Below are 27,638 nucleotides of genomic sequence, written 5' to 3' on the forward strand. Positions count from 1 at the left end.
GCGGGGCGCTCTCGCGAGACGGGGTGCTCTCATGGTACTTTACTGTACTTGAGCAAGTATACGAAGTGATTGTTGTCTCATAACTTCACGCACTGAACCTGGACTAGAGCACGACCATGTGACCGCTTTTTACCTATCCCTTGAGTGGCTGTTTAGACAGGTTTGTTGGGCACGTATGTAGGGGGGGGGGGGGGGGGGGGGGGGGACTTCTTGCTGCTGATCCTGGTTGTACACACCACACAACCCAAATAGCAATACATGTACATGATCTGTGCTTGTGTGCATGTGTATATGTGCTTCTGTGTATACGTATGTACATGTGTACCTGTGTGTGTGTGTGTGTGTGTGTGTGCGTATGTGCGTGCGTGTGTGTGTCATTGTGTGTGTGTGTGTGTGCATGTGTGTGTGTGTGTGTGCATGTGTGTGTGCATGTGTGCGTGCGTGTGTGTGCATGTGTGCGTGCGTGCGTGCGTGTGTGTGTGAACGTGTATGGATGATATGATGCAGAGTGTCTCTCTTAGTGCGCACAAGAGGTTTGCTCTGTTGTGGCACTTGTCATTTGAAGACGACTTTGCGTCCAATTCACCTCACCTGGAGCGAGCAAAGTTGTTTCTTAGGTAAGTCTTTCTTCACATGACTTGCAGCTTTTGTTGATTGTGGCTTTTTGCTGCGCATGTCATTAGCAATGTAGGCAAAATGGAACAAGCTACTAGTATTTGTTGTAACTCCTGACTCCTGATATTCATGCCAAAAGTTGATCACCACATGTACTTCAAAGTACATGTGGTACAGATGCCAAAATAGGAAATTCAACTTTTTCGGGGGCGTCATTGCAGTTTACGACCGAGCACTACATTTTAGTTTAGGATGATGGGCATGGGTAAATTGGGTATGTATGGTCTGGTTCACATTCGACGTAACGCTGACGGTACGGGACGGCTGGGGTGAGCTGTAAAATCTTGTACGATTCCTATGGCACATCATGCAGCAGTTGTTGCGATGTTCAACGTCGAACGGCGCGAGCCATAAAGCACGCTCTGTGACGGGGTGACTTTCGAGCCTAATTTCTTGTTTTTCGGGGCTTCTTTTCAATTATTTCTCCTCGTATAAAGCGGAATCAAGTTCACAACATCAGTTTTGCATGAAGATCAAACAAATAACCCTGAAAGTTGTGCCATTCTAACAACAGCCCCAGGAAATGATAGAACAATTCGTCTGTCACACTCCTGGACTACCTTATTGATAGAACAATTCGTCTGTCACACTCCTGGACTACCGTATTGATAGAACAATTCGTCTGTCACACTCCTGGACTACCGTAAAAGTCCGTAAATAAGTACGGACTGTAAGTTTGCTGCGGCCGAAATTTTGCTTTGCAACGTTCAGTTTGAGTGTATACAGGCGGCAACAGCAGCACAGGCCGAAAATTTGGTGCGGCCGAAATGGGTTTTAGCCCTGGGAGGCCGAAATTTGAGTGGGCCGAAATGGGTTTTAGCCCTGGGAGGCCGAAATTTGAGTGGGTCGAAATGGGTTTTAGCCCTGGGAGGCCGAAATTTGAGTGGGCCGAAATGGGTTTTAGCCCTGGGAGGCCGAAATTTGAGTGGGCCGAAAATTTGTAGACTTACAGTAGTTACTGTCGAATTTAGTGGCCACGCCCGTTACACCTGTACTAAATAACACCTGTACTAAATAACACCTGTACTAAATAACACCTGTACTAAATAACACCTGTACTAACTTTCGGGCGGGCACTGATTTTCGGGCACGAACTAACTTTCGGACTTGACTTGTGTGTAGTGGAGAAGTCATTTTTCATGTACCGATGTACATGCTACTCGCGGCATGTGCGAACCGTACCGGTGCTTATTTCAGGCAGTATGTTTATCGGACTGAACTTGACTTCAACAGACAGAGTCAAAAAAGATGAAGGGGGTATTTAATTAGGGCAGGTACCTATTTACAAACTGTTACGGTACTGTGAAAAGAAGAAGGACAAAATGTTGCGAGTTATGACTAACTGACATGACTAACATTTTGTCCTTCTTCTTTTCACAATTATTTAATTGGCTCACCATCCGAGTTACATGTTACGGTACTCTTCATTATCTAAATAACAACAATGTGATGAGTGCAAGATCGGAAAGGCTAGAACGTACTTCGAAGTAGAAATAAATAGTTTAGGAGTACACACTAGTCAGAACAACAGATGGCTTGATCAGTCACAACTTAAAGTTTCATGCCATCTCAGGCACTCATCAGGTGAGGTGATTCAGGTGAGGTGATTCAGGTGAGGTGATTCTGCTGGAATTCACAACAGTGTAGTTTAGGAGTACATGTTTTCTAATTTCAGAAATTTTAGGTGCTCAATATTTTCGATATGAGGGCAAAAGGCCAGGTTAGGTGAACAGAAATTTTAGGTACAAAGAAGCACTTCCCTATTGGATTATGTGTGTTAGTGTTTGTTCAGTGTATTGAAATTTTAGGTATGAAACAGCTGTACAGAAAGTACCGAAAATAAAAGTACAATAAGACTCAGGTGGAGAGCCAAGGATTAATTTATAAGAAGGAAAGAAGACCAAAGAGCCACAAGTTACGCTATAATATCCACCAACACCACCAGTTACTTTACAATCAGCTCATGCGATAACATATCTCGAGATGTGGTAGAGCTGATTGCCAGTTAGGTGTAGAACGTCAGTACCGCTGATCAGTGTTGTGCAATGCTATCGCATGAGCTGATTGTCAAGTACAGGTCTGCTCTCGATATAACAACTCTCACTTGTACATAAACCTCGCTAGTAAGTAAAAAAATCAAATCCCGCGCCGAAACAGCATCACTCCCATACAAACTTTGTTCCACACAACATAATCCTACATAACATAAACCTCGACATAACACGCTACGGCGCGGTCCCCGACGTGCGCACCCTCGATACAACGTAAATTCACGTGCACGGTACGATCAAGCGGTAGCTGTAGCTAGGCAGTTTAGGCCAGTTTAGTCCTACATAAGGCCATGGTAAAAAATAAAGTTGATTCTCAGGTCATGAGCCTGTGAAAATCGGTGCGAGCGAGCGATTTTTTATTTTAATTCCCACAATTTTTTTATTTCCAAAGATAGGGTCACACATGTGTACGTCACAGGTTCATAATTAATTTATAATTATTTTATTATTCAGGCCAGGGAGTAGAAAAATACCGGTATTTTTCTACTCCCGGATTCATGCCTTTCGCATTGACCGTTTTCATGCACGCATATGCATGCATAGAAATAAAAAAAATCGTCGGTGCGCCACCAAAAATCGATGCGCGCGTACTTGAGAATCAAAGATATTTTTTACCATGGCCTAACGTAAACCTCAGCATAACGCACCCTATGGCGCAGTCCCCGACGTGCGCACTCTCGATACAACGTAGATTCACGTGCGCGGTACGATCGAGCTGTAGCCGTAGCTGGCCAGTTTAGTCTTATTGTGCATATATTCTGCGGCATTGATGGTATCTGATGTTGATGGTGGTACAGTGTGTATATGTTTGCACGGTTAAACCCGCCTTGTAATACCCTTCATTTTGAGGTACATCTTGTATTTTACACACGGTTTTCTACATATTAAACATAACTCTCGATATAACATAATTTTTGCGTGGTCCCAGAGATTACGTTATATGGAGAGTAGACCTGTAACTGGTTGTGTTAGTGGATATTATAGCATAATTTACTGTAAAAGCAGACATTTTCGGTGGTGTGTATTTCCGTAATTTCGGTGCCGACAATCTTTACCGAAAATAAAACGCACCGAAAATTTCGGTACAACCGGTACTGTATACATGTACCGGTAGTACTAGTACACTTACCTGGAAAACGGGTTTTACCGAAAATTTCCCTCCACCGAACTGCCGATTTTGGAGAATACCGAAAATATTACACCACCAAAAATGTCTGCTTTTACAGTATAGCTCTTTCGTCCTCTTTTCTTCTTATAAAATAAAAGTGCACTGAAAATTTGTGAAATTACAGTACGTGGACTCCTTACATTCTCCTCTTTGGTAGCCTATAAAAAAGGACGACGCTGAGTTGTACCTTCATGATTTGAAAACTCAGCGTCGTCCTTTTTTTCTCTACATTCAAGATTTGAAAATTCAGCGTCGTCCTCTTCTTCCCTGCTCAAAAGGCCCGCAAATGTGAAACTGCATGTGCGTACTTAATGCCCTGCTCCTTTTGAAGCCTGGAAGAAACCCCTTATGAAGAAGCTGTCGTAATGTTGACATGTATCTAACAGTTTGGGCCATATATAGAAAGGGTACTAGGAGCGATCTATGCTCGAAGTAGGAACTCGGACCTACACTGCAACGCAAAAGCGGGGTTTCACATTTGGAAGCTGTACTAATAAAAGGTTTGATATGGAATTGTATAGAGCGTATGTTGCATTATTCTTTGGAATTGTGAATTGTTGTTGCAGGCCGTTGAACTTCATGCTGGATGGTTTAGTTAGTCGCCACTCTTGGTGCCGTGCATTAGCTCATGCCTGGTTGGAACAGGTGTTGTATGCTCGTGATCTCCACCGCCTGCTACAACCTCTCTTGCTGGCACTGCTGACACCAAACTCAGCCAGGGTGCGGCGCATGGTTCCGTCTCCAGCGCTACTGCAAGGTATGTGTGTGCGTGTGTGTGTGTTTGTGTGTGTGTGTGTGTGTGTGTGTGTGTGTGTGTGTGTGTGTGTGTGTGTGTATGTGTGTGTGTGTGTGTGTGTGTGTGTGTGTGTGTGTGTGTGTGTGTGTGTGTGTGTGTGTGTGTGTGTGTGTGTGTGTGTGCCTTCAGCTTCATTGGTGTCCCATGTTGGAGCTGGTCTGTTGCTGGTTGGCTTACTAGTATCATAATTGTATGTGGTACAATGTCACTGTAGCAGTTATGAGCTCCTTGCCCATCCAGTGACCCTTTACCTGAATGAAGCTTTGCAGGGGAATATGTCCACGGTCACATCCAGTGCATCTTGGATTTTGGCAGTAATCTAGCACCACAATGCACACACGTGCATGCACGTCCGAATCTGTAGGTTTGTGATTATCTGCCTTGTGTCTTGTGTTTGTATGTACAGAGGATGGTGAGGTCCGTGCAGCATCATATTCATCGCCATTGTCTTCACAGTCCTCTGCATCAGCAGCAGCAGCAGCAACAACACCAACGTCTGCCCCATCAACAGCGGGTGCATTGACGTCATCGTCATCGTCCTCGTCAATGTACACCTCGCTGGTGTATGTCCGGCCACATGACACTGCCGTGTCTGTGTACGCACTCAAGTCACTGCTCAACGTTGTCCGTGCCAAACCTCATCTACTTGTCACGCAGGCTGCTGGTTGCCAGTTGCCGAATGGAAGTCTGTGCCAAGGTGTAGCTGCTTTGGATGAGCTGCTCATCAAGCACGAGATGTCCATCTCTGGAAATGCCTTTGACACTGCTCCCGGTAAGGGTGCGACGTCTCGGAGGAGCTACTTTGAAGTACTCTTGACTGTTCTCTCCTGGACAATGGAGTCTACATTTACTGATGAACAGCACCAGTCAGCCGAGATGTTGGAGCAGTTGGAGTTGCTCCAGGTGACCAGTGTAGAGGTTCTTGTTGCTCTTCTTGGATCGTGTGCCAGTGTGTTAGAGCAGGAGAGGACTAGCAGTAATGCCAGTTATATCCATGCCTTGCTGCAGATGTGTATCTTCCATCGCTCGTTTCTCACTTGTTTAGCGAAGAGCATGGTACCATCTGTAAGGAAGAAAATGCCTTCGTTTGTGAGAAGTACTGATAGTGAGGCTGTTGCCGGTTCATCGGTGACTATTTCTGCGTCTCAGAAAGCCTTCCATTTGCTACTGCTGGAGCTTGCTGAGGTTGTCTTGCGTCTAGAAGGTCTTTGCGAAGAGCAACTCTCCAAAGAATCTGCTGAGAGCGAGGAGAGGAAAGATAAAAGTGCCGCGACACAGCGCTTGCTTGATTGCACTGAGGCTGTGGATATCCTGTCGCGAGTCGATGGAAGTATGGTGTTGCTTTGCCGTCTTGCTCGGCAGCCTGCATTTCATGGCATGCTAGGATTCGTTCTGACTTGCCCTTACTTGGCATCGGTTCACTGTCGATGGCTATCGCTACTGAGCAAAAGCGTGGCTCACCTCGGCCCAGCTCGTATACCACTCATCACCACAGCAGTGAATAGAGTAGCTCAGTGGCTGCTGCACCTGGTGCATGCCTCGTCAACACTGGACAACGGCAGCAGCTCTGCAATGCAGTCACTACTGTCCGATGCGCCGCCGTTCTACTTGCCCAGCTTGTTGCGTAGCTATGCGTCCGTGCTGCACTATGCACTGCTGGGCATGCAGCCAGTGGAGATGAGTAGCATTAGTGCAGCAGCTAACAGCACAGCTGCTGGTGCTGGTGCTGGTGGTGGAGGCGGCAGTAATCCACTATCACCATCCACTTCCAGAACATCTGTGCCTAGCAGTGCTGTGGTAACGTCGCCTGGAAGCCCTCCGCCGGTGTCGTCCTGGGCGTACATTCTACCGTTTGGCTCGTCCAGTCAGCAGCTTGCCAACAAGAGTGACAAGAATGCTGCAGCGCAGAGCGAGCCGGTCCGGGAAGCTACCCTGAATTCGGTGAACAAGGTCATGCAGGCATTGGTCGATGTCTGGTGTCTGTGGGCAAGCCAGTCTTCTGCTGGTGGTGGTGGCACTGGTACTAGCACTGGCACTGGCACTGGCATGGGTGCGGGCACTACTGCTGGTGGTCCTGATTACATGTCTAGGCAAGGCGTGACTCTACCGGCTATCTGGGGTTCGAGCGAGGTATGTACAATGCACTACTCTCTGCATGGACACCCACCTTGGGGTACTTTGCCCTTGAATATTGGCGGACTTGATCGTACGCTGTGCCCTCCCTTTCACTTGAACCACTCTATACAGCACAGGGATTGGCTTGTGCTCAGCATTCCTAGATAGGATCTTCTAATAATTCATTCCTAGTCTTGCTTGGGAGGCTGTTAAGCTCTGCGTGGTTAAACATTTTTGAACAGTTCCTTTTCGTGTTCTAATCCCTATGTCTTTGAACATCATGGTCTGTGTCTACTGGTCATCCTGTGTGTGTTACAGCATGTTTCACACCAGACTGTATCGGTCATCTATCCACTGGGCCTGTACTATCCAGTTGAGGTGCTGCTAGCTTTTGCAGAGGTCTGGCTCCTTGAGCAGAAGGGACAGCCAATACTTCAGCTTGGTTTGGTAAGTCGCTGTGGCGTAGCCGTCTGTGTAGTGGCTGCGGTCAATGAGTAGATGCGCCGTGGACAGTGCTTTGCATCATATTACCGGCTTCTTCTTTCTATCTTGCTTGTGGCCGATCCTGTAGGGATACTTTCCTAAGCACTGTTGACATTTCAGTGAAACTCGGTGTGGCTGCTTACGAAACATTTGTCATTATCTGATCAAGTTATTTTGGTTTACTGGATAGCAAAGTCGACTAGTAGAGATACCAGCTGCTCTGCCAGTCTAGAACTACAGCACATGTGTATACTCCATGCTCTGTGTAGTGCACTTACTAGTGTGTTTTCAACAAGTAAACTGTTGATGTACTTGTAGTGCCATTGCTAGTTAGTTGTACTCTGTGTGTGCGTGTGTGTGTGTGCGTGTGCGTGTATGTGTGTGTGTGCGTGCGCGCGCGCACTTGTGCATGTGTGCATCTGCTGGTTGCATAGCCTTTAATGGTGGACACATGCAGTCGCAAACAAGAACTCATTTTGTCTATGATGACAGAATTGCAGGTAAGGCGACTGCAAGGTATACATATTGCATCTGCTGCACTTATGGCTGACGTGTTCTCTCTCTCTCTCTCTCTCTCTCTCTCTCTCTCTAAAATCAGTGATTGTTGTAACATGACAATGAGTATTTATCATCCCATATTATTCTCCATTACAGGCACTGTACTTATGAGTGAGTCTGTGGTAGTGAGCATTTCAATGTGTCCTGGGACCTGGCTTATAGTAGAGTAAACGATGTTAGTAATGGAGGCATGCGCTTACGAACTAGTACATGTTCTCTCATGTATAGAGAGAATAGGAGTATATTTCATGTGCCCGCAACTGTCGTTGCCGTATTTGAGTTTTTGTGTGCTTGTGTGTTACAGTGCTTTGGCTGTGAAGTCTTGCTTACCATTGGCAAACGGATCCTATCTAGCAAGGTATAGACTACATTGTAATGGCATGGATTGTTGTATATTGTTTTCCTGTAGTCATCCTCTGCTTTGCATTCTATGTTGTGCACTACCAGGTGTACGATGTCATGTTGTCTTGTATTAGCCTGGCTGTCAGGACATTGTCAATGGTGCTCTTGCTCATCTCATTTGATATTGGTCTACACGACGGTGGTGGGTGACGGTGCTGCAGCTCTCCTTCTCCCCGAATGATGATGATGATGATGATGATTCGTGCCATTTTGTTCTTGTCGTTGTCTTTAGCCACTGACTGCTCCACTGGAGGAGTGCTTATTTCATCTTCTTATTCATGCTGTCAAGCGGTGAGTTGCACGGTTGAGATCGGTACGAATAGCTTCTCTGCTGTAGCGTGCACGGCCGGCCGTTACCTGTGGGTGCGCAGTGACCGAAAGTTTGAATTTTTGATCGAAAGTGTTCATGCTGTGTGGAGATTCGAAGAGAGTTTGTTATCTCTGAATTGAATGTGCGTTATTTGTTCTAGTTGCAATGCACTATGGTATATTGTGTGACCAAATAATTAGAATGTGTGTGTGTGTGGGGGGGGGGGGGGGGGATTCACTGGCCAGAAAAGCCACTTCAAATAGCTGTGTGGGGTAGACCAGGCTGAATAGTGGCGGTCAATTCTTCAGCCTTGCAAGCTATTGAGTGGTGCAATCCCAGCACACGTTGCTATGGCTTCTGCTGTAGCATCGCTATCATCGCCTCCGGTGGTGGGCGTCAACGGTCAGGTCAAATGTGTGTGTGTGTGTGTGTGTGTGTGTGTGTGTGTGCGCTTGCGTGTGCGTGTGTGTGTGTGTGTGTGCGTACGTGTGTTGGTGTACTCCTGTGCTTCGTTACTACAGAACACCTGCATTGGAGCTGCAGCGGTGTTGGCCTGTATTTTACTTACTACTCAAGCAGTGTGTCACTGTCAACATGTCCAGTATCTCTCCACCACGCCTCTTCCTCTCAACCATGTAGGTTGCCTGGTGTGAATTTGTACTTGAAGTATGTGCTCTCTTTTTTTTTGCATTGTGCTAACTTATCGAATACCTTTGCCCACCAGCATTTTGCAGCAGCGGAAAAAAATCTAAGGTAGTATGACAGCAGAGTGGTTTCAAGATTTGAGTATTTGTAGGGAAGCTGTGCGTGTGTGTGTGGGGGGGGGGGGGGGTGCATGCATGTGGGAACAGAACTTTTCATATGAAAGTACCCAATTTTGTCCCTATACTTGCAGTTTTGCTGTTTCACCCTGACGATTGGCCATGCCCGTAAATTTGGTGAACCTGAAGTCTCTGTTGCAGCAGAGATACCATGTACAAGTGTGATTGGATTTAGGAAAGTAATGGCTGTGTTAATGGCTGAGTTTGCGAATTTTGCACCCCGTGTTATGTCTCCTTGTTTTAGCTTACTGCTGGTTTACCTGGAGCGCACACCACAAGTGGATGATCGTAAACTGAAGAGAGAAATTCAAGTGAGTGTGTGCATAGTCAATCCACTCACTGGCTGTGTATGAAATAGCCTTGTCCTGCTTGTTGCTACACGCTGTGTACACATACACGCACATATACATACATACACACACGCACGCACACGCAAAGATAATCATTCCACACATTGTCTCTGTATCTTGGCAGGCGGTCCTCTCACCAGCAATGTCAGTCTTACAGTGTAGAATACCAGCAAGCGTGCCAACTCTGTGTTCGTAGACTAGTGGCGAGATGTGCGTGGCGGGTGGTAGGGTAGGGCCAGAGGATATGGCTGTATATGATTTACTGCAGTACGGTATATTCCGGAGTATAAGCTGCACTGGAGTAAAAGCCACGCACAGATTTTTTTGTCGCGAAATCCATAAATCCATACGTCTACGTATTTCACGTTTCATTGGACCATCGTAGTATAAGCGGCACTGACTTTTTTTAGGGTGAATTGTGAGTGATAAAAAAGTGTGGCTTATACTTCGGAAAATACGGTATATGTCATGTCAGCGCATCCATTCTGGAAGGGTACGAACCTGACTGGAATTTATTTTGTTTCCCTCCACTCCGTTCGTCCTGCTGCAGGATATCAGTCAGCGTTGTCTGGATGGCTGCGTTACGGTTGTCGGTTCTTCTTTGGAGAATACTGCTTGGTTGCGCCGTAGCATGGCCATTACAGCTTCTCACCAGGAGACAGCTACAACCAATCAGCAGTCTACTGATGTTACACAGACTGTCGGTGTGCATCCTGTAAACTCTGATGGTATGTCTCTCCAGCCACTACTACAGTATTACACTGAATTTCCATGGCGATGTGAACACGGAAATCTGTTATTGAAGGCAACGCAAAGATGACTGTCACAAGTACCATGTTTCACGCCTATTGTTCTGTGCTACAGTCCACGTAGTCTACTTCCGAAATTGCTTGAATTTGACCACTGAAATATGCATGGCCCAAGCATAGTCTCATGGGATAATGTGTGTGTGTGTGTGTTTCTGTCCGTCTGCCTGTCTGTGTGTGTATGTATGTGCACGTGTTCGTGTGTACACATGCATGTTTGTGTGCATACTCGTGAACTGTCTTGGCCAGATTCTGTTGCAGCTGACACCAATAGCCATGAAGTCGGTGAAAGCCGGTCATCTTTGCCTGACGCAGAAAAAACTCAAGGTCTGTACTGGTCTTGTTTTGGATGTATAAAGGCAAAGACAGGCTTGACACATTAATTAATTCAATATTTACATGCCCATATGCTCCCTCATATTACACTACTTCCAAGTGGTGTCTATGTCACTGGCAAAGTGGGCAGTGCACTGTGTCTCAAGGAGTCCCATCTTCTTCCTGTACTGTTACAGTCTCTGGCTGGAGTCATTCTGCTGGCATGGATGTGACACTCTTGTATTCATCACACTACTTGCCAATGGTGTGAACAGACAATGCTATATGTGCATGTGTGTGCAGCGTGTACATATTTGCACTGATGCTGACATGTGTATTCTTTTGTCTTGATTATCGGTAGATCTCTCCAATAAGGCTACTGTTGCAGATGGTCAGGCAATGTCAGCTAAAGCTCCAAAGGCGTCTGTCAAGCTACTTGCTGTGTACAGTCCTCAGGCTCTGCAGTGCCTATCGCGGGTAAGCTCTACTTTATCATCTGTCAGTGTAGTTGCCAGGCAGTGCGGCAGCATCATCTTCATCATTCGTATGCGTTCGTGAGTGTGTTCGTTCACGAGTGTGTGCGTTCATGTGTGTGTGTGTGTGTGTGTGTGTATGTGTGCGTGCGCGCGTGCGCATGTGTGTGTGTGTGTGCGTGCGCGCATGTGTGCGTGCGCATGTGTGTGCAGTACTGTGAGTGACATGTACATGACATGACTTTGTTCTGAACACTAAAATGTGTGTTGTTGGTTGACGGCTGTGTCTGTGCGGCACTGCGCCCTGTCAGGGAACATGTTGCATTGCTTTGATAAAGCGCAACTGCACTGGAGGAATGTTGAGTTAGATAGAAGTGAGTGTTTGTGACCCTCTGTGTGTATCCCATGGCAGGTTCTGGCAACTATTGTTGACATTGTGTACGGCAGTGAGGAGAAGGACCGTGCAGTGGCTGTCCTCAGCAACATGATGGTCTATATCCTGCCGTTCCTGAAGACTCGCAGGTGAGCACTTGGTTATTAGAGTGTGGCTGTCTTATGTAAGCAGTATACAGTCGATATTGGATGGATTTGCGAAGATTCTGTGACGGACCTGGCCATTGTAAACGATGTAGTGAACTCCACCACTCCACCACTTCACACCGCACTCTTGGCCAACGCACTCCACTTGTACTACTACATCACCATAGCAACATTAGCAAGGACCTTGGAGCTACATGTATTGATATTGCCAGATCCTCCACAATGCTGTTACTTTTCTTCTAATCTTCTGAATGGAGGCAAACGATGAATGAGTAACAGGTAAAGGAATGATGATTTACGGGATTATTTTCAATACATGTGTTGCAGTGCAGTCATTGAGTACATTTGTATGTTCTGTGTGCCTCCCGTTATTGGTCTCATCGTCTTTCCTGCTGTTGTCATTGGCAATACCGGTAATGTTGCTGCTGCTGGTGGTGGTGATGGTGGTGGTGCTGCTGCTGGTGTTGGTGATGGTACTGGTGGTGGGTGTTGGTGGTGGTGTTGTTGGTGGTGATGGTGCTGCTGTTACATTGCCTGCTCAGCTCACAGAACTTAGTCAGCTCTACAGCAGCTATTCACCTCTTGTCGACTGTCAGTGAGTTTCACTACACACGCAGAGCTTGGCGGCGAGAAATCACCGAGCTCTTCTTTGATTCAGATTTCTTCTGCTTTGACTCTTCACAACTGGCAAGGTATGCTGTATGTACTGCTGCTGCTCTATGGTCAAGTCAGTTCTGTTTGTCTGTGAGCTATGTTTAAAAATCTTTTTCAGAGTGTATATTACGGACCCAGGCTAGTAAAAGTTGCAATCTCCACTGGCATACTGGCATTTTCTGAATTGACACACTCTCCTTTGTGAACATCGATCAGAGCTGGACCCTTGCAGTGCATGTGGTCACGCTATGCTCCCACACTTCTTTGCTTATTCATGGGCACAGTGGGAGGTGTCCCTTTGGACAGTAGCACCTTGATATTGTTGTGTGCTTGTGTTCTGGTACTGTTGTTGCTGTGTAGCTGGTGCAGTGTCATAGACAACCTGCTTGGCCATGACAAACATGCCCGTCAGGAGTTGCTGGGTATGTGTATGTATGTTTGTTTTGTGCTTACTTGTCGTATGGGCATCTGCTACATCTCCTACTTCTTCAGCAGGACCCCAGTCCATTTTAGCAGTTATCTACCTCTACACATACATCAGCACAAGCAGTAACTTGAAGGCAGGAAAGGTTACAATTTGCCACAACCCTAAGCTTCATACACTTAGCAATCATTAGATGACTGCAGCTCTACTCTCAAACCTGACATACCCACAATTACCCAGTATTGCTAGCATACATGTACTGCAATCGTGTAAGTGCTGTGTACACCCTTGCTTTGCGAGATTGAGTGCTACCGGAAGAAAACACAATAATTATGACCCTCTGTGTTTTGGTGGTGTTTCAACATACATAATACCACCTTTATTACAGTGCACTGGCACACACACACACACGAGTACACAGTACTGGTTAGTCAACTATCGTAAAGTACCGTTGATCCCCCCCCCCACACACACACACACTGTGTCGACCGTAAAGTACCGTTGATCCGCCCCCACGCCGTGTTGCTTCCCAGCTCGTTTTCGGCAGGGGGCGGGAATTATATCAAGTCGTTCAAGTGCAGTACGATGTACAACAAAGCAGAAGGTCAGACCTGGCATGCTGGATTGTGAACATTTTCATCCTGCACTCCCACGTATTGTGTACAGCAGTACATGCGTCGGTTCAACATCGTATTTCGCTGTATACGTCGACGTCGCTTCACAGGCAGAAATTCGACAGGGGGCGGGAATTAGAGAGGGGGCGGATCAACGGTACTTTAGGGTACTGGTCATGTAGTCACTGTTCACACGCGTGCAGTAAGACTCCCCAGATCCGGACGTCCCTAATCCGGGCACTTCCGTCTACCGGCCACCTTTCTGACCCATGTAGAGTCACAGAAAATGGCTTTTCAACGCAAAACGGGCCCCAAAACAGTCGTATTGATTGGCATAAAAATCTTACTTGCATGCAGTAAGTATGTGAGTTGTGAGTTACAGGCAATTCCTAGTTACGGGCAGTGCTCGGTCCCAACCTGCATGGACCTGGGGAGTTACAGGCAGTGCTCGGTCCCAACCTGCATGGATCTGGGGAGTTACAGGCAGTGCTCGGTCCCAACCTGCATGGATCTGGGGAGTTACAGGCAGTGCTCGGTCCCAACCTGCATGGATCTGGGGAGTTACAGGCAGTGCTCGGTCCCAACCTGCATGGATCTGGGGAGTTACAGGCAGTGCTCGGTCCCAACCTGCATGGATCTGGGGAGTTACAGGCAGTGCTCGGTCCCAACCTGCATGGATCTGGGGAGTTACAGGCAGTGCTCGGTCCCAACCTGCATGGATCTGGGGAGTTACAGGCAGTGCTCGGTCCCAACCTGCATGGATCTGGGGAGTTACAGGCAGTGCTCGGTCCCAACCTGCATGGATCTGGGGAGTTACAGGCAGTGCTCGGTCCCAACCTGCATGGATCTGGGGAGTTACAGGCAGTGCTCGGTCCCAACCTGCATGGATCTGGGGAGTTACAGGCAGTGCTCGGTCCCAACCTGCATGGATCTGGGGAGTTACAGGCAGTGCTCGGTCCCAACCTGCATGGATCTGGGGAGTTACAGGCAGTGCTCGGTCCCAACCTGCATGGATCTGGGGAGTTACAGGCAGTGCTCGGTCCCAACCTGCATGGATCTGGGGAGTTACAGGCAGTGCTCGGTCCCAACCTGCATGGATCTGGGGAGTTACAGGCAGTGCTCGGTCCCAACCTGCATGGATCTGGGGAGTTACAGGCAGTGCTCGGTCCCAACCTGCATGGATCTGGGGAGTTACAGGCAGTGCTCGGTCCCAACCTGCATGGATCTGGGGAGTTACCTACAGGCAGTGCTCGGTCCCAACCTGCATGGATCTGGGGAGTTACAGGCAGTGCTCGGTCCCAACCTGCATGGATCTGGGGAGTTACAGGCAGTGCTCGGTCCCAACCTGCATGGATCTGGGGAGTTACAGGCAGTGCTCGGTCCCAACCTGCATGGATCTGGGGAGTTACAGGCAGTGCTCGGTCCCAACCTGCATGGATCTGGGGAGTTACAGGCAGTGCTCGGTCCCAACCTGCATGGATCTGGGGAGTTACAGGCAGTGCTCGGTCCCAACCTGCATGGATCTGGGGAGTTACAGGCAGTGCTCGGTCCCAACCTGCATGGATCTGGGGAGTTACAGGCAGTGCTCGGTCCCAACCTGCATGGATCTGGGGAGTTACAGGCAGTGCTCGGTCCCAACCTGCATGGATCTGGGGAGTTACAGGCAGTGCTCGGTCCCAACCTGCATGGATCTGGGGAGTTACAGGCAGTGCTCGGTCCCAACCTGCATGGATCTGGGGAGTTACCTACAGGCAGTGCTCGGTCCCAACCTGCATGGATCTGGGGAGTTACAGGCAGTGCTCGGTCCCAACCTGCATGGATCTGGGGAGTTACAGGCAGTGCTCGGTCCCAACCTGCATGGATCTGGGGAGTTACAGGCAGTGCTCGGTCCCAACCTGCATGGATCTGGGGAGTTACAGGCAGTGCTCGGTCCCAACCTGCATGGATCTGGGGAGTTACAGGCAGTGCTCGGTCCCAACCTGCATGGATCTGGGGAGTTACAGGCAGTGCTCGGTCCCAACCTGCATGGATCTGGGGAGTTACAGGCAGTGCTCGGTCCCAACCTGCATGGATCTGGGGAGTTACAGGCAGTGCTCGGTCCCAACCTGCATGGATCTGGGGAGTTACAGGCAGTGCTCGGTCCCAACCTGCATGGATCTGGGGAGTTACAGGCAGTGCTCGGTCCCAACCTGCATGGATCTGGGGAGTTACAGGCAGTGCTCGGTCCCAACCTGCATGGACCTGGGCAGTTTTACTGTACATGTTTTATGCAGTGCTGCCAGTAGAGCAGTAGAGCAAAGGTGGTAACGATTCTTTTGGGATTCGTTGAGGTTGTTTTGCTGTGAACTTGATCTCGATGTGCACACGGTCCTGGTCTTGGCTGGAAATCTCAAGCCAATAGTGAATAGTGTTGCTTACTGCTGCTCTGCTGTCTTTATTCATTTGTGTTTAGGTCGTGTCTCGATTTCTCAAAGTGGACTAAACCTCTTCACCAGCTCTGACATGGTATGTGTGTGGTACACTACACCCCACCATACGACTCATACACCCCACTATACACTAACTACATGTACATGTGATGTGCGTGAAACTCCGCCAGAGCACCCTGTGCCGTGAGAGCACCCCCTCTTGATTCACAGTCAGAGAAAAAAGAAGCGTACGGCAACTAAAGTCATACGATGCAAGAAACTGAGTGTACTAGGGTCAAACATGGCCCTGTTCCAGCTCACTGCTCTTGCGTGGAGCTCGCTTCTACTTGAAAGGTAAAAATTAATGACTCCAAATGAGTATGGATCTACTGGACAATGTGCAACAGCAATTGAACACGTGCACTGGAGAAACCTAGTCCAATGAGACTGCCTGAGATTGTTGCGTTGCCGCAACAATCTGCCACTACTCAAGAATGTATTATGTCAATGCCATGAGAAATTGAACTCGGATGGTGACCCAATTCAACTATGGTGAAAAAGGAGAAGGACAAAATGTTACGAGTTACGACTAACTGTCACAACTCGTAACATTTTGTCCTTCTCCTTTTTCATCATGAGAAATTGAGAAATTGAGAGTTGTTTTAATGATGGACTGTGTTTTTTCATGGTTTTTTTTTGTATTTGGGCATGTAGGAAATGCAGCAACGCGCCCATCTCCTGAAGCGCCTCAGCTTTGCCATTTTCTCTAGTCCCAAAGACCAGTATGAGACTCTTCTTCCTGACATTCAAGGTGCGTTTTTTGCGCTATAATTCTGGCTTTGTCTGCTCTAAGATTTCAAAACCAACCGGGTACACCTGTACCTGGTACAACTCTTGCAACCGCGTCAGTCCCCTGGGTACATTCAAGTGCGGGTATTGTACATCAGGGAATCTTAGGACTCCCTGATTGAGTCCCAACCGGGTCAGAAGTGACCCAGTGTTCTTTTTCCAAGCGGGTCCAAGCAGTGGCGGGTTTAGGGGGGGGGGGGGGGGGCGCGGGGGGCGCGCGCCCCCCCCCCCCTCAAAAATTTCGACCTAGGTTTCGAAAAATAAAAGGCAGGGCGCCGGCGCGGCCGGGTCTAGCTAGACCGCGCTCGGGACGCGCGCGGCCTGAAACGATTGTCCAAAAGCGGTTGCACGGTACGGTTGTCGAGCTGGTGTTGATTGTACACACTACAGACTAGTACAGTACAGAGCATGCACGGCTACAGAAACACGGTGACCTGACTGACAGTGTCAGTGTGATCCCTAGATCCCTGCAGCCAGTGCAGGGACGCGTCTTCAACGGTACAAACATCGAAGAAAAGTCTTCGATCGAGTCAACCAAAACACGGTTCGAATGCCGAGGGCTCAGGCGATCATCCTCGTTACGCGTTCGAATCGTGTTTTGGTTGACTCGAAGGCTTTTCTTCGATGTCTCAAGGACTAGGCCAAGCTCTAGCCAGCAGAGCCTGGAATTTTTGTAAAGCGTTCCTGTCGCGGCGCAACTCCTGCTGCCGCTCCAACAGGAAACAGTGGGAGTGATGAAGTCGCTGTTATTCCAGTTGAACTTTCGGAGCGGACTGACAGTCACACTCCGCCAGACGTGGAAGAACCTGTTGTCAGCGAGCAGCCAGAACATGAAGAACAGCGCACAGTCACAAGTACCGCTGCCTATGTAAAGGATGCTTTGAGAGCGGTGAGAAATTGTTGGACTCGCATAAATAATTGCAGTTGATTCGCTCACATAACGGCAAATTTGAAGTCTAAAATGTACATTGTTGCTGCGTGTACAGAAATACTGCTCGTGGTGTGTGAGATGTACGGCTTGTTGTTGTTGTTGTTGTTGTTGTTGTTGTTGTTGTTGTTGTTGTTGTTGTTGTTGTTGTTGTTGTTGTTGTTGTTTATTACTTCACCAAATGAACAGGCAGAGATGCCTTCTCACCTGCCCATAGGACAGGTCTCACCTGCCCATAGGACAGGTTCTCGCAGAATGATGAAGGGATGATATGCAAGGGAAAACAAGAAATGATAATAATAATAATAATATAAGACAGAAAGGACCAAAAGAAGAAAAGGAAAAATTTAGATGAAGACAATTTCATGGAGTCAGAAATAGAAAGACAATAATTTCATGGAGTCAAAGAATAGAAAGACAATTGAGTCAGGAACACGTGGTTGATTTTATAGACATGCATGCACAAATGATTGATAGATGAGAAGGTTGGAATTTATGGCAGATAATAAAAGTTTAACGAGGATATTCACAAAGTAAGTACATCAATGGCAGAAAGAGCTTTTCGGAAGGGACCAGGGACACGTATCACTCTAAAATCAGAGGGGAGAGCGTTCCAGAGAATGCTTCCCCGAAACATCATGGTCGATCGTCCTGCAGGCCCACGAAGAAAGGGAACTTGAAGCAAGTTCGACACTTGTCCCCGTGTGGTGCGCTGATCCTCCGGAACAGTCTCTGGGGCCGTTCGGGTGAATAACTGTTGAAGAAGGAGGCTACAGGAGGAGCTTCTTGACATCGGTTTTCAAAATGGCTGACCTGGCACAGTAGCATGATGTCATGTACCCCCACCCCATCCCGCCTTGATCCCGGCCGCAACCCCCCCCCCCCCTCAGCCAAATCCTGGACACGCCACTGCCAAGTACCCCCAACCCCCGGCTGACCCGGCTCTGGAGCAGACACTGGGTGTCTGGTGTTTTGTATTGGGGTTTTTTCTTTTCCTGTGGAGCACCATGGGATGACTGCACAGATACCTCCATTCAGTACAAGCTCTTTTTAAATGACTGGTTCTTTCTCTTTTGTATGCAGAGCGGCTCTCTGAATGTCTTCGCTTGCAAATGGCTCCAATCGTACATCAGCAGGTAATAAGGCAGTTGAAAATTGAAATGTTCTGTTTTATTTGATTGTTACGGCTGCACCCCCACCCTCACCGTTAGGCGCTGTATCTGCCGCTGGATTTACCGGGTGTTAGCGGCTGTCGTGAGTTCCTTCGGGAACGGAGACGGTAATATACTTTTTGTTTTATTTTCACGGCTGCGTACCAGTTTGGTCAGGATCCAATCCAAGCCTTGCACTGAGTACTGTATATGGTAGCTGGCCAAATAAGACAGTAACCACACTACAGTATACATTCAGTTGGCAAGGTACGCTGAAGCACATGTTTACCTACATAAGAGACTAGCCTTGTAATTGGGAAGATGTCTACTTTGAAGCAGTGTATTGATTACTAGTATTGCTGGCACTGCGCAAGTAGTGAACTACAGTATGTGTGTGCATGGTGATGTCGCTGTGAAGAGCAGGTTGGATAAATTTGTCTAATCTGTACTTCGATGCTGTATTGTCTTCTGTGTTGTGAAACAAACCTGTTCAGGTGTTTCTGTGCTGGCGTGTACTTCTTGTTCGAATGTCTCCAACCAGCCTGACAGCCTTTTGGCCTGTGATGATGACAGAGCTGGTAGGTACTCTCACATGTGAAGAACAGTGGTTTGGATGGTGTACACAAGTACTGTACATGACTTGGTGTGGTTTGTTGTTTTGACTGTGCGACATGACTTTACATACCTGATGAGGGCAATTTGCCGAAACGTTGTACTAACTGATTGATGAAAGAGTTCGATATTGTTGCAGAATGAATGGGAAAGAGCGATCTGCTCTGAAACCACTTCCTATGACTTGTTCTGGTTTGTTGTTTTGGCTGCGGCTGGTCTTCTGTAGATTCAAGTTCTCCTGCAGTTGGAACAAGATCTCGTTGTTGATGCCACCAAGATGATTAGGTTAGTTTCATGTGGGCGTGTGCGTGTGGGCGTGTGTGTGTGGTCGTGCGTGTGTGGGCGTGTGTGCGTGCGTGTGTGTGTGTGTGTGTGTGTGTGTGTGTGTGTGTGTGTGTGTGTGTGTGTGAGAGAGAGGGGTAGGAGTTTTAAATACACTGGCCTTGAATTGTTGCATGTGTAGCTGTGTGGCTGCATGCAGTGCAAATCGCCAGGTTTTGTCAGAAATTTAGAATGGAGATATTTTTCAGTTTTCACACATTTCCTGTGTCCATTCTCTAATTCTTTCTAAATCACTTTTTTTACTTGAAACAGTGTTGTGTGGTTTCAGACACTTGATGTAAGTTAATTTCGCTGATAATGAGATAAAATAGCTAAAATAATCATGACTTGTGCACTCCATACATGCTGCTGTTGCTGTGTAACTCGCATGCCGTAGCATCAGCCAATACTCTGTCCTCTCTCTCCCTCTCCCTCTCCCTCCCTCCTCTCTCCCCTCTCTCTCTCTCTCTCTCTCTCTCTCTCTCTCTCTCTCTCTCTCTCTCTCTCTCTCTCTCTCCCCCCCCCCTCTCTCTCTCTCTCTCTCTCTCTCTCCCCCCCCCTCTCTCTCTCTCTCTCTCTCTCTCTCTCTCTCTCTCTCTCTCTCTCTCTCTCTCTCTCTCTCTCTCTCTCTCTCTCTCCTGTTTCAATCGATGACCAATAGTGAAATCCATTTTAACAGCTGTGCTAACACTTTGATTGATAATTATAGTGATGAGGTGTGTATGTGTATGTGTGCGTGTATGTGTGTGTATGTTTGTGTGTATGTTCGTGTGTGTGTTTGTGTGTGTGAATTTGTGTGTGTGCACGCATGTGCACATGTGTTTATTGTGCAAACTATGTGTTGTCATGTCTCCAGGCGTCAACTAACTCCCTCTACCAAGTCGTACGTACTGCGTATTGGCCTGGTTTCCCGAGCATGTGCTCCTCAACTTGCTGGGGCAGGGCGGGGGGTCACACACACATTGTGTGTTTATGTGTGTTTATATGTGCCTGTGTGTGTGGGTGTGGGTGTGGGTGTGTGGGTGTGGGTGTGTGGGTGTGGGTGTGGGTGTGGGTGTGGGTGGGTGTGGGTGTGTGTGTGTGTGTGTGTGTGTGTGTGTGTGTGTGTGTGTGGTGGATACCAGGCTAAAAATAGTGGCGGTCAATTCATCAGCCTTGCAAGCTGTTGAATGGTGTAATCCCAGCACAAGTTGCTATGTCTAAAACATAGCTGTTCGCTATCATCGCTCCCGCGATGGGCATGTCTGAGGTCTGAGGTCTGAGGTGTGTGTGTGCACACGCGCGCTTGCATGCGTTGACTAGCTAAATTGAACTGATACATTTTCCTGCAATTATTATTATTATTATTATTATTATTGCAAATAACGCTGAGTAATTACATGAATGCATAAAAACCAGCATTTGCTTCCGGGAAGGATTCACAAACATAAGACAAAAACAATGCAGATAGTAATAGATGCCACATCCTTGGCCACGTGCTCTATATCTTGCTACATGTTTACCCACTAACGGAATGTCTGGTACATGAATGTATATTGTACTAGTCACTTGATTGGCTTCCTGATGATTGCTAATGTGTGATAATCAGATTTTGAACAAGTTATCTTTGCAAGCTCTGTCCATTGGCATGGAGCACTTGGGGGGGGGGGGGGGGGGGGGGGGGAGAGCCGTATACCTTGCTTATTTGTACACACTGTTCAATTTGTGAGAAGGCAATGTGATCTTGTGATGAGTAGTAGTCTTGCAGCCGGGTATTGGTGGGATGCTGTTGTCTATCTAGATATGCAGCACTAGTCTTGCGGCTGGGTGTGGGTGGAGTGGTACTATGGTACTCGTCATGGGTTTTGCTGGTATGCTTTCTGCTTTTGATTCTGAGTTGGCCATCTTGTCCGAGTGGTAGGCACTATTACTATTCTCTGTGTCTTGGGATGGTGCTTGGTTTGCACTTGCTTGCCTAACATGGCAACTGTGCTGTCTAATGGTTGTTTTGATGTCGGCCTTCACTTCTTCTCTTGTTCAGTCAAAGTAACGACCCATGGCTAGGCCTGTACATGTCCGCCTGCAAACTCCTTGACCTTGTCCTGGCTCTTCCGTCAAGCGCTTTACCACAGTTTCAAATGTAAGACCAATCTTAATGGCAGACATTAATTGCGTACGAGCATAGCTCGTGTCCCAGTAGTGGCTTAGTTGACTACTGTGTAATCCCTTTCCCCCGCAGGGATGCTCTGTGAACTTCAACCGCTCACACTAGTGAATTCGTGAATTAGTGCCCAGGATTACCGGGGCAATGTTCTTGTGCTACCCCACTGGTAGTGGCTGTTCTAAAGAAAATAACAATCATGTTTGGGTGGTATCATGCCCCGATGCACTGCAGCCTAGGTCTAACCTAGTAACTACCGTATTTTCCTGAGTATATAAGCCACTCTTTGAACACTCAAAATTCACCCCAAAAAAGGGGGGGTACGACTATTACTCCAGTGCGGCTTATACTCCGGAAAATACGGTATGTCTGGACATTGTTGACTTCAAGATTTAGCTGTTTCCCCCTTTCCCTTTTCATTTCTTCAGACTGATGAAGATTTGAAGATTTTGTGTTTGTATTTCTTGGATCAATGAAATCATTACATGCATGGAGGATACCTCTCACCATGAGAATGCGGAGGGGGGGGGGGGGGGGCAAGAGCAGCTGTCTTAGTTGTAATCATTTCCATTTACTCCCCAAAGGATGCAGTGAATCATGAGGAAATAAAATAAAACGCAAATAGGATGATCAGACTAACTCAGGGACTCAAAACACGGCAAGACTACAACTCGCACTTGCTCAGACATCTGCTGTAGGAACCGACCAGCGCTCAGCAGTGGGCAGTCCTTGACAAAGACATAAGTGTCAACAGACTTATCTCCAGCCTCCAGCCCTCTTTGTGACTGTGCACCTCCTCTTCTGCATACCAATGACCCGGCAGCACAAAATTAATGTTAACGAAGTCACCCAAGAAAACTCAGGATTTGTCGGGATCCAAGAAGCGTATACAATGGTATTCGTACATGCCTGGTTTCTCCGGTAATAGGGTGGGTTTTTTTTTTACCCTTTATGGACTAAACTCAATGTATGTGGAGAATTGTGTCCTCAAATTCTTTACCTTGAATTGGACGTAACTTTAGTTTCCCTGGGACAATTGTCATAATCTTGGGCATCCTGGAAAGCCCTTGACGAGAGGAACACGAGGGGCCCAAAGTCGAGTCCACGAGATGCGCTGGACCAGCGCTGCAAGCCAGCGAAGGCGTTTCAGCGCGGGACTCGCGCTCTTGATCGATCTCCATTCGCCATTTCACTTTCCTTACTCGTATGTACTTGAAGTAGCTGAACATTTTTTGTAGGCACTCGCGGAAACCCCTGTTCGAATTTGAATGAGTGTAGCCTTGCCAACAGCCGACGAGTTCAGGGGAAACCCCGGCCGTTCAGTCACGCATTCACGGCCCTGAACGCCAATTGACCGTGATGAACGTTACGCGCGTCGTAACTCACTCACCGTTCATCGTATCGCTTCGTAAATTGTTCGAGACGACAGCTGAGAGTTTACTCTTCTCCCTACATATTTCGTTCTCTCCAAACAATTTGAATTGACCAAGTTACGATAGTTCGAAAATATTTGAAATGCGTAGAATTTATCGGTCACCGGTGATGGATAAAAGTATGTGCCGTCAGCAAAGGCAAAGGCAAAAGCAAAGGCAAAGGCAAAGGCAAAGGCAAAGGCAAAGGCAAAGGCAAAGGCAAAGGCAAAAGCAAAGGCAAAGGCAAAGGCAAAGGCAAAGGCAAAGGCAAAGGCAAAGGCAAAGGCAAAGGCAAAAGCAAAGGCAAAGGCAAAAGCAAAGGCAAAGGCAAAAGCAAAGGCAAAGGCAAAGGGTTACTAGACCCTGTGAAGTTTATCTTTCTCATGTGATTCTCATTAGAGAGGTTAAGATGCACGTTATTTCTGACGTGACGCGAAAGTTCAGCTCGCGTTATTTGCTCACACGTCGAAAAATCAACGCGAGTGACCTGCTGCTCACGTCGAAATTTGGAGTTTTACGCCAAATTTGACGTGAAATTGCGCGTCACGTCGGAAATAACGTGCATCTTAACCTCTCTATTGTCTCTGTTTATCCTGACACAGGTATCAGTGTTCTCATTGTCTCTGTTTATCCTGACACAGGTATCAGTGGGCGTTTGTTGGTGGACAGCGTCGTCAGCGTAGGATTATACCCAGCAGCAGCCAGTCATCATTTGGACCAGCTGATTTTGAACCCTACATGATCCGGCTGGTTGACCTACTCGATCAGGTTTGTGTGTATACATCATGCGTGTGTGATTGCTATCGTGTTGTGTGTGCAATCTAGCAGCAGCTTATTACTACCGTCTAGAGTCATAATAATATTATCTTTCAGCGTGTGAAATCTGTAGAATTGGCTATGCATTGCCGGCCCGGCGGAACTGGTCCGGCTGGTCAGAAAACGATGAGCAGGGGAGAGCAGCATGAAAACAGACCTAAAGCCTGGAGTTGCTGCTTCACATTGTTGTCTCGGGTGTGCATGTGTGGTTGGAGGGGGGGGGGGGGTTCTTGCAGCTATGGTAACAGCAATGCAGGCCCCAGGGAAGCAGTTATTGTTGGGTCCAGGCATAAGCTAGCATTGCTGAGTGCACAAATGACCGTATTCAGTACTTAGTCAGCAGTAACTATAAATTAGCCATGTAAAAATTAGTCCGACCATGGCCTTGGTACAAGTAGTACACTGGTTCCGCTGGTTGGCATTGGGACAAAGCAGAATTGTGTCGGACATAACTCTGAAGCTGGTTTGGCCATTTATGATTCTTGTAGTTGACAGTCCTGCATGTACTGCATATGGCTATATTGCACTTGTCTTAGCTACTGGAAGAAGGTCAGTGACAGTGCATTTGGACTTTGGAGTATGTTTTTGTGCTGCTTTGTTCATGTCCAGCCGGGATTACCAGATTGCGAGCCTTTGCAACAACCGTTTGGTCGGCCCCTTCTCACCATAAGGACCATCTCATCGGTTCTTCAACTCAAAGCCTTTGTTCTTGGTTTAGTCCGAAGGCATCTGCGCACCCACTCTAATGCTGGCAGAAGCAGTAGTTCAAGTTCGAGTAGTATCAATGATGCATCACCTGCAACAGGTGTGTTGGCCACTGTCTCCAGTGAGAGAGTGTCATCAGGACCTGCTTCTGCGTCTACTTCTAAGCGTGCTAACAGTGCTAGTGGCGCTTCTGTTGGCGGCACTGGCAACATTCGCAGCCTGACCAACGCAGAGTTCATTGAAAGGCTCATTGGTCACGATTTTCTGGAAAGTGGCAAATAGTAATGTGTTGCTGTTGCTCCCACTTCTCAACTCCCTTATCCTCCGTGTTTGAACCCCTGATCACCCTGCAGCGTGCAGCCGTATTCCATGCAGACATACTCCTGCATATACCCATCTGCTGTTTTATTATTTTATTTTTCTCATCCTTTTCGGTATTTCTGCTATATTTTCCCCCCGATCCCGGCTGCATTGCTGCTGGCTTGTTTGTAACAGCTCGTCACCTATCAATTCTTGTCTATATCCATCTTACTCCATGAAACATGACACTTTCAATTTCTACGTACTATTCTATGTGCAGACAATTCCAGAAACTATTCAAGTATCTACAATATTATTCTATTCTTAACTGAGTACTGACTTTGTTTTCATCTCTCTAGCCAAGATGCATGAATTATGCGAGCTGTCCCAACCAAGGATGCTGCACATTTTAATTAGCCCTGGTGCTCTGCTGCATAGAATCGATACCGATACTACGACTGCGTGAATCCATGCATGCATGTGCCATGGCATGGCTGCTCTCTCACAATGCAGCAGTGACATGACATGGCTGCTCTCTCACAATGCAGCAGTGACATGCTCTCTCCCAGGTTTACCTCTTCTCATTTCCATTCATATCTGATATCTGGTTGCCCGTGTCACACGACACACACAATGTCTTAATAGTTGACTCATTATCCACTATCACTAATATCAGCCAGTATGATGCTGGCTATTATTTCAGCAGCGCGTAAGGCAGCCGCAGTGCTTGGCATGCCGCCAACAAGGTGTTGCCAACATCCCGGCACACCACCGTCGACTTCGCTGGCTACATCAGCAGGTAGCCTAGCTAGCAAGTGCTTAAAGTGGCCTGCGAGTGCAGATGGTAATGCAGCGGCATTCAGCCCGCAGGCTGTGCTATGCTGTGCTATGCTGTGCTATGCTGTGCTATGCTGTGCTGTGTCCGTACCCGATGACTGAGTCACTGTGAGTGTTGTGTGCAGTACCCGCACTCGATAGTCTTCATCCCCGTTGCCATACGTCTAACTGCCGCTGCTGCTCCTTTCTTGTTTCTCCTTTCTGTATTTGAGATTTACCTGCCTTGAACAAGGTTGAACAAGTTGTATAAACTATTCTCCCATCCCGGCCCCATTGGTCATTACATCATACCATTTTATTAGTACTGTTCCCAACTTACTTCCTCAGTTATGGATAGGATATGACTATTTTATGGTCTAGTACTTTGAGGTACATACATGTAATTGTATGCCTTCTCTTTTTCATTAATTTTTGTTATGGACTAAAAAATTCTGCTTTCACGGTCACGTCTACCATGGTCTGCTGTTGAAAGTACTGGTCCGTCTAGCGCGTCTACTCAGTGTCAGTGTGTGTTACATAACCATGGGGAGTAACCATGGTAACTAACACGCAAGAAGTACATAATCTGACTAGTGTGTAATATTATGTACATGATGATGATGATGTGCGCATGTGACTTTTTGTAGATCTACACTTCTCTTGTACTTGTTGTAGCAAGTACGTTTATCTACTCTTGCTTAGTAAATTAGTTGTAGTAATGACCATGATGACTGGTGGCCTTCTGTGGGTGTCCAGGGCCTGCTGGAGAGCCGGGTCAGCCGGGTCACGCACCCGGCTGGGGAACTGCACGACCTGGCTGAATAGATAACACCGGGTCCAGTCTGACCCGGCTGAAAAATGTCTCAAACTGACAATGGATTCCTAAAATACCGGTATCAGTTTACGACTCGCGGACCCCATCTGTTGCAAATCTAGCGCAACCGTACACACTACAGTACAGTCTACAAGCGACAGACTCGGCTAGGGTCAACTGGGGTCAACTGGTTCCAGCGCGATCTGGCCAGCGGCGAGCAGGAAGTCAGGACATTCAAAGTCGATGGGGCAGGCGCATGCAGTCAAAAGCGTAACTAACTTTAGCTATACATAGCTTTCGACACAGTTGCAAGTTTTCATCCGACTGGTGATTTGGACGATGGAGCTCGCAGCGAAGAGAAAAAGAACTCACGCTTTCCAAGACTCTTGGAAGAAAGGTCGACCCTGGCTGGACTACGAGCATGCCAGTCTATCCATGTCATGCGCTTTGTGCAAGACGCATTTCCAAACTTTGGAAATCCACCGCCGCTCGTGTTCCGGGAACACGAGTGGCGGTGGATTTGGTCGCGATGCGTGGTTGAAAGGTAAGAACTCACTGCTTCGAATTATCGGCATGCTTCTCGGCTCCTGGGTGCTGCAGGCACCCCCAGTGCTCTATTATGTGAACATGGTCGTCCTACTACTAGCACTAATTAGAAAACAGAATTCCTTTTTTTCAAATTGTTAAATCAGAATCCAATGGAACTGCTTTGCATTCTTCACGTAATGTCGTTTACCTTCTACGTTTGCAGACTTTGATAGTTCGCCTTGTTCTCTAAACGATTTCCGGTAATAAATTCGCCTTTCTGTTT

General features: G+C 47.5%; 1 protein-coding gene across 2 annotated transcripts in view; it reads left to right on the forward strand.

Moving 5' to 3' along the window:
• The window catches only part of LOC135824664 (protein dopey-1 homolog), a 37,025-nt gene extending 10,545 nt beyond the window's left edge, over positions 1–26,480 (forward strand). The window contains exons 9-32 of one of the 2 annotated variants that reach the window (XM_065337386.1): positions 508–617; positions 4,461–4,651; positions 5,097–6,820; positions 7,124–7,252; positions 7,723–7,788; positions 8,151–8,204; positions 8,481–8,539; positions 9,080–9,193; positions 9,624–9,690; positions 10,280–10,457; positions 10,785–10,862; positions 11,212–11,327; positions 11,736–11,845; positions 12,406–12,555; positions 12,878–12,939; positions 16,008–16,060; positions 16,678–16,774; positions 18,824–18,876; positions 19,386–19,469; positions 19,730–19,788; positions 20,681–20,707; positions 21,845–21,943; positions 24,018–24,144; positions 24,802–26,480. In XM_065337386.1, the coding sequence (XP_065193458.1) occupies positions 508–617; positions 4,461–4,651; positions 5,097–6,820; positions 7,124–7,252; positions 7,723–7,788; positions 8,151–8,204; positions 8,481–8,539; positions 9,080–9,193; positions 9,624–9,690; positions 10,280–10,457; positions 10,785–10,862; positions 11,212–11,327; positions 11,736–11,845; positions 12,406–12,555; positions 12,878–12,939; positions 16,008–16,060; positions 16,678–16,774; positions 18,824–18,876; positions 19,386–19,469; positions 19,730–19,788; positions 20,681–20,707; positions 21,845–21,943; positions 24,018–24,144; positions 24,802–25,179 (4,185 nt within the window). In that variant the 3' untranslated portion in view covers positions 25,180–26,480. The remainder of the gene's footprint in view (positions 1–507; positions 618–4,460; positions 4,652–5,096; positions 6,821–7,123; positions 7,253–7,722; positions 7,789–8,150; positions 8,205–8,480; positions 8,540–9,079; positions 9,194–9,623; positions 9,691–10,279; positions 10,458–10,784; positions 10,863–11,211; positions 11,328–11,735; positions 11,846–12,405; positions 12,556–12,877; positions 12,940–16,007; positions 16,061–16,677; positions 16,775–18,823; positions 18,877–19,385; positions 19,470–19,729; positions 19,789–20,680; positions 20,708–21,844; positions 21,944–24,017; positions 24,145–24,801) is intronic. The other variant, XM_065337389.1, reaches the window with a different exon arrangement.
• Positions 26,481–27,638: the final 1,158 nt, after the last annotated feature.

This window comes from Sycon ciliatum, chromosome 1, assembly GCF_964019385.1.
Source record: "Sycon ciliatum chromosome 1, ocSycCili1.1, whole genome shotgun sequence".
NCBI classification, from domain to species: domain Eukaryota; kingdom Metazoa; phylum Porifera; class Calcarea; order Leucosolenida; family Sycettidae; genus Sycon; species Sycon ciliatum.